Source organism: Hyperolius riggenbachi, chromosome 9 (assembly GCF_040937935.1).
Source record: "Hyperolius riggenbachi isolate aHypRig1 chromosome 9, aHypRig1.pri, whole genome shotgun sequence".
NCBI lineage: Eukaryota > Metazoa > Chordata > Amphibia > Anura > Hyperoliidae > Hyperolius > Hyperolius riggenbachi.
The window spans coordinates 251,116,988-251,129,472 of record NC_090654.1 but is presented as its reverse complement, the minus strand read 5'-3'; the positions used below and the strand labels follow the sequence as shown (position 1 = coordinate 251,129,472).

General features: G+C 44.6%; 1 protein-coding gene across 3 annotated transcripts in view; it reads left to right on the top strand.

Annotated features, from left to right (window-relative positions):
• The window catches only part of LOC137533104 (prostaglandin reductase 2-like), a 49,228-nt gene extending 37,190 nt beyond the window's left edge, over positions 1-12,038 (top strand). For 2 of the 3 annotated variants that reach the window (XM_068254279.1, XM_068254280.1), the window contains exons 9-10: positions 4,735-4,774; positions 7,536-8,189. In XM_068254279.1, the coding sequence (XP_068110380.1) occupies positions 4,735-4,774; positions 7,536-7,615 (120 nt within the window). In that variant the 3' untranslated portion in view covers positions 7,616-8,189. Of the gene's footprint in view, positions 1-4,734; positions 4,775-7,535; positions 8,190-9,092 lie in introns of those variants that run through there. The other variant, XM_068254281.1, reaches the window with a different exon arrangement.
• Positions 12,039-12,485: the final 447 nt, after the last annotated feature.

Sequence of the window (12,485 nt, the reverse complement as noted above, 5' to 3'; positions counted from 1 at the left end):
AATCAAAATTAGATGTGTGTACACACCCTTAGTTATAGACCCTGAATAAGCATGCAGATCAGGTGTTTCTGACTGAAGTTAGTGTGGATTTGCCGCATGCTTCTTTCACGTGTGTGATTCCAACACTTTTTACACTGTAGTGAGAGGTATATGGAGGCTGCCATATTTATTTACTTTTCAGTAATACCAGTTGCTTGGCAGCTCGGCTGGTCTATTTGGCTGCAGTAGTGTCTGAATCACACCAGAAACAAGCATGCAGCTAATCTTGTCAGATCTGACAACAATGTCAGGAACATCTGATCTCCTGCATGCGTGTTCAGTGTTTATTGCTAAAAGTATTAAGGTGGCAATACATCAGGAGACTTAGCTGCCAATCAACCATCCGATTCGATTAGTATCATCGAATTGGATGAAAATCAGTGCCGCCAAGTAAAAGGCCAATTGACAAAGCGACCAATTTCGGGACGAAAATTGGTCGCATTGTCGATCGTGCATACTGCAAGATGTGGGCCCGAAGTTGGTTGTTTGGGTGTGCGGTGGCCGATTTCGGAAAAAACATTGAAAACCCCGACGCTGCTGCCGTAATGTATAAATGTCCCCCCCATGTGTGCATTTACACATCACCTGTCCTGTAGCAGTCTATGTGCAGTGTCTGTAAATCTCGCCGGGTTCCAACAGCTGCATACACGCTGGTAGCAAAGAATGTCTGTCGTCGGACGCTCTGCACTGCTACTGTGTACACGTGTATGCAGCTGTTAGAACCCAGTGATATGGATGGACACCGCACGGAGGCTGCTACAGGACAGGTAATGCATAAATGCACCCACTGGGGGGGCATTTATACATACGGGGGCTGCGGTGGTGCAGACGTGGCATGCCGAGCTGATTCCCAGAAGATTTCATGCTGAAATCGGACGGGAATCGGCCTGCAGTATATGGGCAGCTTTCACTAAATTTGTCTTTGTCGAATCTGCTCATAATCATCTGGTGTATGGCTACCTGGAGTATTTAAGCCAGAAAGATTAGTAGGACTGCCAGGCAACTGGTCTTGTTGAAATAAATATGGCAGCAGCCATATCCCGCTTACTTCCGGTGTGCTTTTAAATAGGAATCTGCTTGTAAGGCTGCTGGAAAGTCGGACAAAGCTGTGGGTTGCTTTATCTCTTGGGAGATCTACTGAGATATGTCCATAAAGCTGGGAATACACAATGAGTTTTTTGACAGATAGATGGATCGATAGATTATTTCCAACAGGTCCGATCTGATTCTGATCTGAATGGAAATCTATCAGAAAAACAATCAGAAAATTGTGAAAAACAGTGGTAAAATCGATTGGCCAGTAAATCTGCCGAAAAAACTCTTGTGTATTCCCAGCATTCGAAAGCGACGTCATGAAGCCATTCTCCGAAGATGGATTCTCAGTGATGTATAATTGACAAATTAGAGGAATTTGTGAAGAGAAGAACCGAGAGCCAAAATATAGTGTAGTAGATTTTGATAATGGGAAAAATAAAGCAGAGTACAATAATATACTCACAAACACGGGTTACCTCCAGGTAACCACTATATAAGCAGGTGAGGAGATTAGCCTGTCCCCACTCAGGATTAAGAAGTCGCTCTCTGTAGACAGGAAAAATGGGGTATCCCCCTCCACCAAGGGTGGATATTCGATATGACAAAAAACAGAGGCGCCAAAAGAATAAAACCAATGTTTAAAAAGTTTAAAAATTGCCGGGGAGGCAGTGGTGGACTCACCTCCAGCAAGCAGACACAACAAGCTGTGTATTTAGAGCAAATTTAAATTTATTGGTACACTCCGGGGGGCAGTCGCAACGCGTTTCGCAGGCAAAAGCCCGCTTCCTCAGGCAATAGTGGGCGGAGTACACAACAGCATTAGGTCCGGGTAACACCTGGCGCCAATTAGAGGAATTGATGCATCCTTTCCATGGCAACCATTCAGATGCAGTATCTATGGTGGTGAAAAGGTGTTAAGGCCCTTTCCCACTGGCTGTAATTCGCTTCAAAAAAGCAGATCGCAGCTGTTTTTCCAATAGTGCACCGCCATTTACATGTAAATCGCAGTGCTCATTTCCCACTATTGCATGCCGCCTTTTACCCACACGCAAACGCCTTGCCGCAATTTCGCTGTTCCCGACAGTTAAATGACGCAATCAGGGCTAGTGGAAAATGCTGCTTTTGCGTACGCACAACAGCGCGATTACAGGCAGAAGAAGCAGTGAAAAAGGGCCCTTACACAACTGGGCATGTGTAGACCATACTCTCACATGCCCAGAGTAGATTTCTTCTGGCTGCGCTCCCCGCTGTGAACGAGCGCATTCAAAAGGAACCTATTATACTCCCGCTGTTTTGAATAGGTTAAGAGGGTCCCTACAATGGATTGGGGGTTTGTAACAGGACCTAGGAAGCTTCTATACCATCCAGAGGCTTTCCACTACCAAGGTAAGTATGCCATTTTTTTTTTTTTTGAGAATTCCTTTATACTTTAATCCTGGCTGTGCTCATACCACATTATTGGTGCCGCCTGTAAGGATCAACCTTATTCCTTATAGCACTCTAATTCCTTTTTCACGCGTTGTAAATGTTTTGCTTTGTCATACATGAGATCTCACACTGGTGAAAAGCCATATTTATGTGCTGAGTGTGGGAAATGTTTTGTTCAAAAATCATATCTTGTCAGTCATGAGAGATTTCGCGCTGGAGAGATGCGCCATTCATGTGCAGAGTGTGGGAAATGTTTTGTTCGGAAATCAGATCTTGTTGTACATGAGAGATCTCACACTGGTGAGAAGCCCTATGCCTGTGCTGAGTGCGGGAAATGTTTCTACAGAAATCTCATCTTGTCAGTCATGGGAACTCACACAGTGGTGAGAAGCCCTATTCATGTGCAGAGTGTGGAAAATGTTTTGGTCAGAAATTATACCTTGTCATACATGAGAGGTCCCACAATGGTGAAAAGCCCTATAAACGTGCTGAGTGGACATAAATCAAATCTTGTTAACCATGAACGATCTTAGGCCTCTAGCACACTGCAAGCGATTCCAATTCCACTTTTTAATCGTTTTTTACATCTGATTCAGATTCCGATTTGCAGTGTGCAGGGAGCAAACTGCAAATCGGAATCGGATGTAAAAACTGATTAAAAGGTGGAATCTGAATCGCTTGCAGTGTGCAAGAGGCCTTACACTGGTGAGAAGCCCTATTCATGTGAAGAATGTGGGAAATGTTTTGTACAGAAATTACACCTTGTCAGACATGAGAGATCTCACTCTGGTGAGAAGACCTTTTTAATGGGTGCTGAGTGTGGGAAATGTTTTGATATCCATCACTTCTTGCCACACATAAGAGATCTCACACTGGAAATAAGCCATATTCATGTTCTGAGTGTTGGAAATATTTTGGGCATAAATCAAAGCTCATCACACATAAAAGATCTCACAGTGGTGAGAAGCCCTATCCATGTGTTGAGTGTGGGAGATGTTTTGGGCAAAAATCAGACCTTGTTGCACATGAGAGCACTTACATGGATAAGAAGCCCTATTCATGTGTTGAGCGTGGGAAATGTTTTGTACAAAAATTAAAACTTGTCAGACATGAGAGATCTCACACTATTTAGGGCAGCACCGTGGTGTAGTGGTTAGCGCTCTCGCCTTGCAGCACTGGGTCCACGGTTCGATTTCCCGCCAGGTCAACATCTGCAAGGAGTTTGTATGTTCTCCCTGAGTCTGCGTGAGTTTCCTTCAGGCACTCAGTTTTCCTCCCACATCCCAAAAACATGAGATACAACTGCAGATACGACTGCAATACATACACTACATGATACATACATAGACATATGACTATGGTAGGGAGTTGATTGTGAGCCCCTCTGAGGGACAGTTAGTGACGAGACAATATACTCTGTACAGCGCTGCGTAATACTGTATGTCAGAGCTATATAAATAAATACAATACAATAGCAATACAATGAATGCCATACAAACATGCTGTTCTGGTATAACAGAGCAAAGTGTGCTGTATCTACTAGGGTGGGGTGAGGGCTGGAGGCATGGTGCAGCAGAGAGGCAATCCTGGATTAGCCATCCCAGTGGGAGTGGCAAAGGATGCAAGAAAATGGATTCATGGTTGGCGAGTATGTATTTTGTCAATGGTCTTGCTGCAGATATGTACATGCATTGCAAACCTTTTCCCCCCGGTGCTTGCCCAACCTCAGTATATGCAGAGTAGCGGCACAGCGGTAATTGTGGTTGTCTCATCACCTTGTGCCTTTAATGATGCCCATACATCCTTTCCTGGGGCTTGGGGAGCACAAGACGGGGGCAAGGGGGAGGAGTTTGGGGGGCTAGACCACCACAGATGCTTTATTGGGGGAGGGGGTGGCTCTAGACCACCAGAGAAGGCACATGGTGGAGAAGGGGAAGCACTAGACACCAGGGAACTATATACTGTATAGCGGAGGGAGGGGTTCACTAGACACCAGGGAACTGTATAGGGGAGGTAGGTAGGTGGCCACTAGACATCGAGGTTGGCCTGCAGTTTTCAATTTCGCCCACTGTGTATATCAGTTTGACACCGCTGTAAACCTTGTGCCTATAGGTCCATTTTAAACTGAACTCTGAAATACATTTAAAAAAAAATCCCACTTTCCAGTATGTATAGCAATAGTTTTATTGATGCTTGTTCTCATTTTATGCCTTTATTTTGCCTTCTGGACAGGGTAAGGAAACTATTGTTCAAGGATTTGAAAATGCAGCAGGTAAGACAATAAATCCTACTAGAGTTGGTAGCGTCAGTTTTCACTTTGCATAACAACAAATTGTACTTACATTTTTATTTCCAGATAAAAACAAAGGTTTCCTTTGTACTCGTATGTTTTCATTTTACACGTTTTTCTATTTTTAAAATCCCTCAGTTGTGATTGTTCTACTTTTGGCATTAAATAGGCAGTTTTATTCAAAGTTGGAATTTGTATGGGAAGGTGAGCTAACAGTCATTTTTGTGTGTAACATTGATGTCTCCATTTTTTTTTTATTTGTTCCCAGTTTTTGACCTGGACTCGCAGACAACTCAATAATTGGGTTGAGCACTGCCGCCCCCCCCTCCCCTCCAGTAAACCCACCTGACCGATCCTGACCAAGCATTGGGGAGCAGCAGTGCAGATTTCCACAGAAGGGAATGGTGGCACCTTCTTCAGGGAGGCACACATCTCTCTCTGCAGCATCAATCGTATGCGGCGCAAGTTTGCAGCTCACGTGCAGATGCACTGATGTGCTTGCGTGGCAATTTGGGTGCCAGTTATAACAGAGTCCTTATCTTTTTAAAGGATACCCGATGTGACATGCTGAGATAGACGTGTACAGTGCCTAGCACACAAATAACTATGCTGTGTTCCTTTTCTTCATTCTCTGTCTGAAAGAGTTAAATATCAAGTATGTAAGTTACTGACTCAGTCCTGACTCAGACAGGAAGTGACTGCAGTGTGACCCTCACTGATATGAAATTTCAACTATAAAACACTTTCCTAGCAGAAAATGGCTTCTGAGAGCAAAAAAGAGATAACAAAATGGGAATTTCTTATCAGTGAGGGTCACATTGTAGTCACTTCCTGTCTGAGTCAGGACTGAGGCAGCCACTTACATACCTGATATTTATCTCTTTCAGACAGAGAAAGAAAAAAAAGGAAGGAACACAGCCTAGTTGTTTATGTGCTAGGCACTGTACATACCACATGTCTATCTCATCATGTCAAATGTCAGTTCGGGTATACTTTAAGGATTCTCGAAACGGTATTCAGTGCTTTTAAGTCTCAGCACTTGGTGCTAGTTTCTGTGCTGCTGGAGCAAGTGTTACCTGTCATCGACTCGTCCTGACTACGTCTTGTCACTGCCCATGACCCCTGCTGCTAGTTTTCACCTCCCTTGCTTGCAGGATATTTCCTATTGTGAAAAATCTCTGTGCATTCAAAACACATTTGTTTAAAATGGTACCCAGGATTTTTATTTCAAGCTCTGTGTGCTGCATGCAATTGGAATCGCATTGTAAAACGCAGCAGCTTTTACTTACCTGGGGCTTCTTCCAGCCCCATGTAGTCTGTTCTGTCCCTCTTTGTCCTTCCGATCCCCTCCATTGTGCCACTGTTTTTCCTGGTAATGTCCACGACTGGCTCGGTGGCGGACTACTGTGCATGCATGACCCCGGCAGTGCGCCTCCTCATTGTGCCCCATGGTCGGAAGAGCTGCATGCACAGTTACAAGTCTTGATCAACTGCTCCCAGCTATGGACAGCGCATGCGCAGTAATCCATGACACAGCCGTGTTGCAGACTTTAACGGGGTTGACATTGGAACAGAGGGGACCACAAAAGGGGACTGAAGGACCTAACAGACTATGGGCTCTATTCATAAAACATTTGCGGGGAAAAAAATCTTGGAGGGAAAACACTGCATCTGTATTTTAGACTTTTGTGTGCTAATTCATAAAAAAGTTTACACTTGCAATGAAAGGTCGGGGAATTCCCGCACTAAACTGGCGGTGCTGGCTGAGTTGATACATTTTCTCTGTGCAGAGACAGAGTAACATTTAGATGTGCATTTTTTTTTTAAATTGCCCCTCCTTGCCCTGAACCTGTGCTGAATCTGTCTATTAGTCTTTCTAAACAATCTATTTAATTGCCACAGCTTAGAAGAACTTCAAGAAATGTTACACATGCAGGCTTTCTGATGTGAAATATATCTGAAAACAGTTACCCAAGGGGTTAAAAAACACAGCCTTGGAATTCCAGGATGCCTTGTTTGCTCTCACTGCTGCTGCCTGGGAGGTCTGTCTCCATTAGCTTGCCTGTTATCTCGCCTGTTATCACTGGCTTATCTCCTTTTCTAAACAGTCAGTGTTCTCAGTTCCCATTCCGCTTGCTCTAATCACAAGGCAGTAATTTCCTGCACTGCTCAGGAATTGTAGCTTTTCATGTGGAAACAGCTTTTATGAATGGACATTCTGCTAAATGGTCGGGAAAGTTAAGGTGCCCATACACTCGTCAGATTGGCAGCAGATAGATAAGAAATGCATCTGATGATCTATCTGATGCGTTTTTAGAACATTTTTTACCAGGATAGAATTCCAATAGATTTCAGTTTGAAATCTATTGAAATTCGATCTGATGGCATTTTTTTGCCATCAGATTTCCATTAAAGAGAATCTGTATTGTTAAAATCGCACAAAAGTAAACATACCAGTGCGTTAGGGGACATCTCCTATTAACCTCTTACACAATTTAGCCGCTCCTCGCCGCATTAAAAGTGGTTAAAAACAGTTTTAAAAAGTTTGTTTATAAACAAACAAAATGGCCACCAAAACAGGAAGTAGGTTGATGTACAGTATGTCCACACATAGAAAATACATCCATACACAAGTAGGCTGTATACAGCCTTCCTTTTGAATCTCAAGAGATCATTTGTGTGTTTCTTTCCCCCTGTTCTCATGCACTGAAGTTTCAGGCTGCTTGTTTCTTCCTGCAAACAGCTTTGCCCTTGTCTGTAATTCTTCAGTATGTGAAAGCCCAGCCAGCTCAGAGGACGATTTATCCAGCTTGTAAAAGATAAGAGAGAAGAGAGAAGCTGCTCTAATCCTAAATAACACACAGGCAGTGTGCACAGAGGGGCCTGGAAGGAGGAGTTCATAGCAGAACCACAACGCTGAAGAACTTGGCAGCCTTCCAGACACAGGCTGACAAGTCTGACAAGAGAGAGATAAGTTGATTTATTACAGAGATGGTGATAGTAGAACGTGCTGCAGTAAGCCAGAACACATTAGAATAGCTTTTTGAACTTGTAGGATGATAAAAAACAGGATGCAATTTTTGTTACGGAGTCTCTTTAAGGCCAATGCAAACTGATAAGCAATCTCATCAGATCGACCTAAATTTTCCACCCTGCCAGTTCGATGGAAATCCATCGAAATCGGCCATCGATCGGTCGATTGGCCAACCGATTTGCAATCGATCTATTGATCGATCGATCGGGATCGATCGGTCGGCCAGAAAATCGGTTCAGTGTATGGGCTGTTTTGAGCATTACCGCATGTGGGAAATAATGCTTTATGAATAGAGGCCTATGTGGGGATGGAAGAAGGTTTACTTTGAAGGAAACCTAAAGTAACTGAAAAAAGCCAGTTTAACTTACCAGGGGCTTCTACTGGCCCCCTGCAGCCACATTGTGCCCGCGCCGGGATAAACTGATCCTCCGGTCCCCCGCAGCGACCCACTTTCATTTCCGGTGACTCAGCAAGTCGAAGGTCACTGCCATCCTGCGCATGCACAGCAAGTGAAAATCTCATATTGCGCAGGATGCTCCTGGTGACGAGCGTGATCAAGGATGCTCGGCCAGGGCTGCGTGAATGCCATCGACCCGCGAAGTCACTGGAAACTAAAGTGGGTTGCCGCAGGGGACCGTAGGATCGGTCTGTCGCAGCGTGGGCACAGGGCAGCTGCAGGGGGCTGGTACAAACCCCAGGTAAATTGAAAAGGTTTTTTGCCAATGACTTTAGATTTCCTTTAACCTTCCTGGCATTCCAGATTTAGGGTCTAGAAGCCGTACATTTTTTTTTTTCTTTCACAAGCTGTTAGACCCTAAAAACAAGAAAAAAAACAAACAAACATACCCCAGTGAGATCTGCAGCAGTTCCTGCATATAACTCACTCAGGTACAAGATTACCGCACTGAGCGGCGGATTTCAATCCCCAGTCGGGAGTACCGCTAAGGAGGTTAAGGAAACTATCGATTATTCAGGATTAATTGCGCCCAACAACTTAGTTGTCTTCATACAGCATGATCTGAATAATCTGATCAAGAAAAGAAATTGTTCACAAAAAATAAAAAATAAAAAGGGCATTAATGGCACCTTTTGTGCAGCCATTCTTACTGGGTATTAACATGCTGTTGACAGAGTTTTACACCCACATGAGAAGACAGACCAGACAATGCTGAAAGCATTTACCTGCCATCGTCCTCACTAACATCTAGAAAAATAAGCTTGTTTAACGCTATCCTTTTGTCACTCATGTCGTTTGTTTTTTTCCAGGTGCTTTCCTGTCTATGCTGAAAGGAGCAAACATCGGCAAGCAGATTGTACAGGTTGCTGCATATTAGGTGTGATCACATGGATGTCTCCCTTCCCTGAATCTGGTGCTCATGCAGCAACCATTGTGCATTACAGGACAGCTGGATAGAAACGGCCTTCATGCTAATTTGAGACAATCCATCCTAAAGCAAGGAACCTGCGCAAGATTCTCCTGGTCCAAAACCATTATTGCTGATTATCTCAGCCGGAAATCCAAAGTGTGTACAGGTGTCCCTACACCGCTGGCCTCCTCTTCTGCAATGGATGGATTATTATCTCCCATTATGTTGCCCAGAGGAAGCCCCTGCAGCACGGGCGATACCTGGTCATCCAGTGCTCCCATCCCCACTCATGGTACAGTGCATGCTGCATGCTCATCTCCCCCCCCCCCTTTCTCCAACATGGATCAATATATGCTGCCTGCATGTCCGCTGCGCCCTATCCCCCCATAGAACAGTACATGCTACCCGACAGCAGTGCTGCATGTTCATCCGCTCCCCCCCCCCCCCCCCCCCCGAACAATACATGCTGCAGTGCTGTCTGCTCCTCCTTCTTAATTAATCCATGCTGCCTAGCAGTGCTTCCTGCAGTTTTTCTCCTAGGAGATAAATTTTCATCTTCGATTTAAAATAACTTTACAGCACTTTCCAACTAAAAAGTACCAAAAAGTAGGTGAAAAGGTACTATAAAAATGATTTTGAATATTTTCGTGCTTTCTGGTGGCTTAAAAGACATTTTATTGACAAGTCTAACAATATCTCCTAGGAGAAAACTCGGGTGAAAAAGTGAATTACATACGGCCCCTGCTGCTCAGCCAGGATCCAAAACTTGGTGTTTGTACAGCGATCCTTCCAAAGCTGTAACAAAATGTGTGTAATTGCGATTGAATCTGCTGCCAACAGTGTGCCCAATAAATGAACTGCAATTAGGAGTTCATCAGTCGCAAAGGTTGTTGAAGGGTTGGAGAAACAGTGACCTCACAGAGCTCTCTGGTATCAGGGCTCGTTTCCACTAGTGCGGCGTGCGTCTCGTAGACGCACGCCGGCACTGAGCGGGTGGGCGGGATCGCAGGCGATTCCCATCAGCCGTGCCATGCACGGCTATGGGAATCGCAGCCTCCGCCGCGAATTCTGTGGGGGTTTCCGGCCGAATCGCTACTGCAAGCGATTCGGCCGGCGGCGCCGTTGTCCCCTATGGCAGAGTTTCCCCGCGCGATTTGCCTGCGGGGAAACTCTGCGGATTCGCGGCCGTTTCCGCGAGAGTGGAAACGGGCCCTTAAGGGCTGCAATGTTAGCAGTCAGCTGATCCAGGGGACAGTGGTGATATGGATCACTACAGCCCAATCTATGGCTTGCTATGACCAATCTATGGCTTGCTGGTTCAGGCTATTATCGCCCTGTGTATGGCTAGCATTATTTTAATTTTATCACATAAACTGGTGTCAAGGGATCAAGTTCATCAAAAAGAGGGAAATATAATAGGCCCTGATTCATTGAAGAGAGGCATTTAGATTCTCTACTGTTCAGGTATACTAGCGAATTCAGGGAAATCATTAAGGATAACTGATGTGAGAAGAATATGGGGGCTGTCATATTTATTTACTTTTAAACAATGCCACTTGCCGCTGATTTGTTTGGCTGCGTTAGTGTGTATATAAACACAGAAACAAGCATGCAGCTAATCTTGTCAGATCTGACAATGTCAGAAACCCCTGATCTGCTGCATGCTTGTTCAGGGTCTATGGCTAAAAGCATTAGGGCTCGTTTCCACTATCGCGAATCTGCATGCGTCCAACGCATGCAGATCCGCACATGTAATACAAGTGGATGGGCCTGTTTCCACTGTAGCGTTGTTGAGGTGCGTTTTTTTCAGCGTGAAAAAAACGCACAAAAGAGCCAACGATTTTGCCTGCGTCGGGAATCCGTGCGAATCGCCGCTAATGTATTTAATAGTAAAAACGCATGCGTTTGTTACATGCGTTTTTACCCGCGATTTCGCGTGCGATTTCGCACCTTTTTCAATTTTATTTAGCCCTGGCAGTGTCATGGTTAATTTCGCATGGCACCCTGCCATGCGAAATCGCAGGCGAAATCGCGGGTAAAAACGCATGTGGAAACGCATCCGCATGCGTTTTTACAAGCGTCGGAATGCGGCCGAAATCGCGTCGCAACAGTGGGAACGAGCCCTTAGAGGATGAGCAGGACAGCCAGGCAACTGGCATTGCATAAAAGGAAATAAATATGGCAGCCTCCATATCCCTCTTGCTTCAGTTCAGTCATTTAAGCATTGCTAACATTGTTATGAAGTGTTACTTCTGAAGTGCCTCAGCTCCCCTGCCTGATTTCAAATTTTTCTCCTGCGCTGCTCATCATCAATGAGCAAATCCTAATCCAGTTTAGCTATAAGTAAAGGAGTGATGTGCTGCCAAAACCAGTAATGCAGGCATAGTGTGTTACTCATCGGAGCCTCGTTTTAAGACATTTAGTAACACTTATAAGTACACTAATACTGTAAAGTAATTATTTTTTCTTAGGGTTACTTATTTCTTTTAAGCATCTTTCAAATGGGAATGATTGCTACAGACGCACAGGCTGGGAATAACAGTCCGTCACATGCTGAGTTTGTAATAAAATATAGCATATGTGAGATCATTACCAGGAACAGCTAAAGAATATATTTTTATGTGTTTTTTTTATAACTGTGCAACTTTTCATGTGAAAATTAGGAAGGGTGAAATATGAAAACAATTATTTTCCGCATTTATGCCTAATTTTTCCTATAAAATAGTTTTTGGGAAAAAATATTACCCAGAGAAATTATACAGATTGTACAGAAAAAATGATATATATCACATATGGCCCAGTGCACACCGGGTGGATCCGCCGGCCGCATCCGCCTGAAAATCCGCGTGGCTAATGTATCTCTATGGGCTGGTGCACACCGGCGGTTTGAGAGTTTTAGCAAACCGCAAACGTGCCTCTTGCTGCACGTTTGCGGTTTGCTAAAAACCTCAAACCGCCGGTGTGCACCAGCCCATTGACATACATTAGCCACGTGTATGCTCAGGCGGATGCGGCCGGCGGATCGCATCCAAATCCGCTTGGTGTGCACTGGCCCAAATCTCTGTCATCCGCACCCAAAACCGCTAGCGTTTTGTGGATCTGCTAGCGGTTTTGGTGTGCACTGGGCCTAAGATGGTAAAAAGTTACTACCGTATCAAAAACGCACAGCACAAATGTCAAAAATGTCAGGAACCTTAAAGTGTACCTGAGATGACTAAAAAAGAAAAATTCATACATACCTGGGGTTTCCTCCCTTTGGGCCTGATTTTTCCCTTACCGGCGTCCTCCGCCT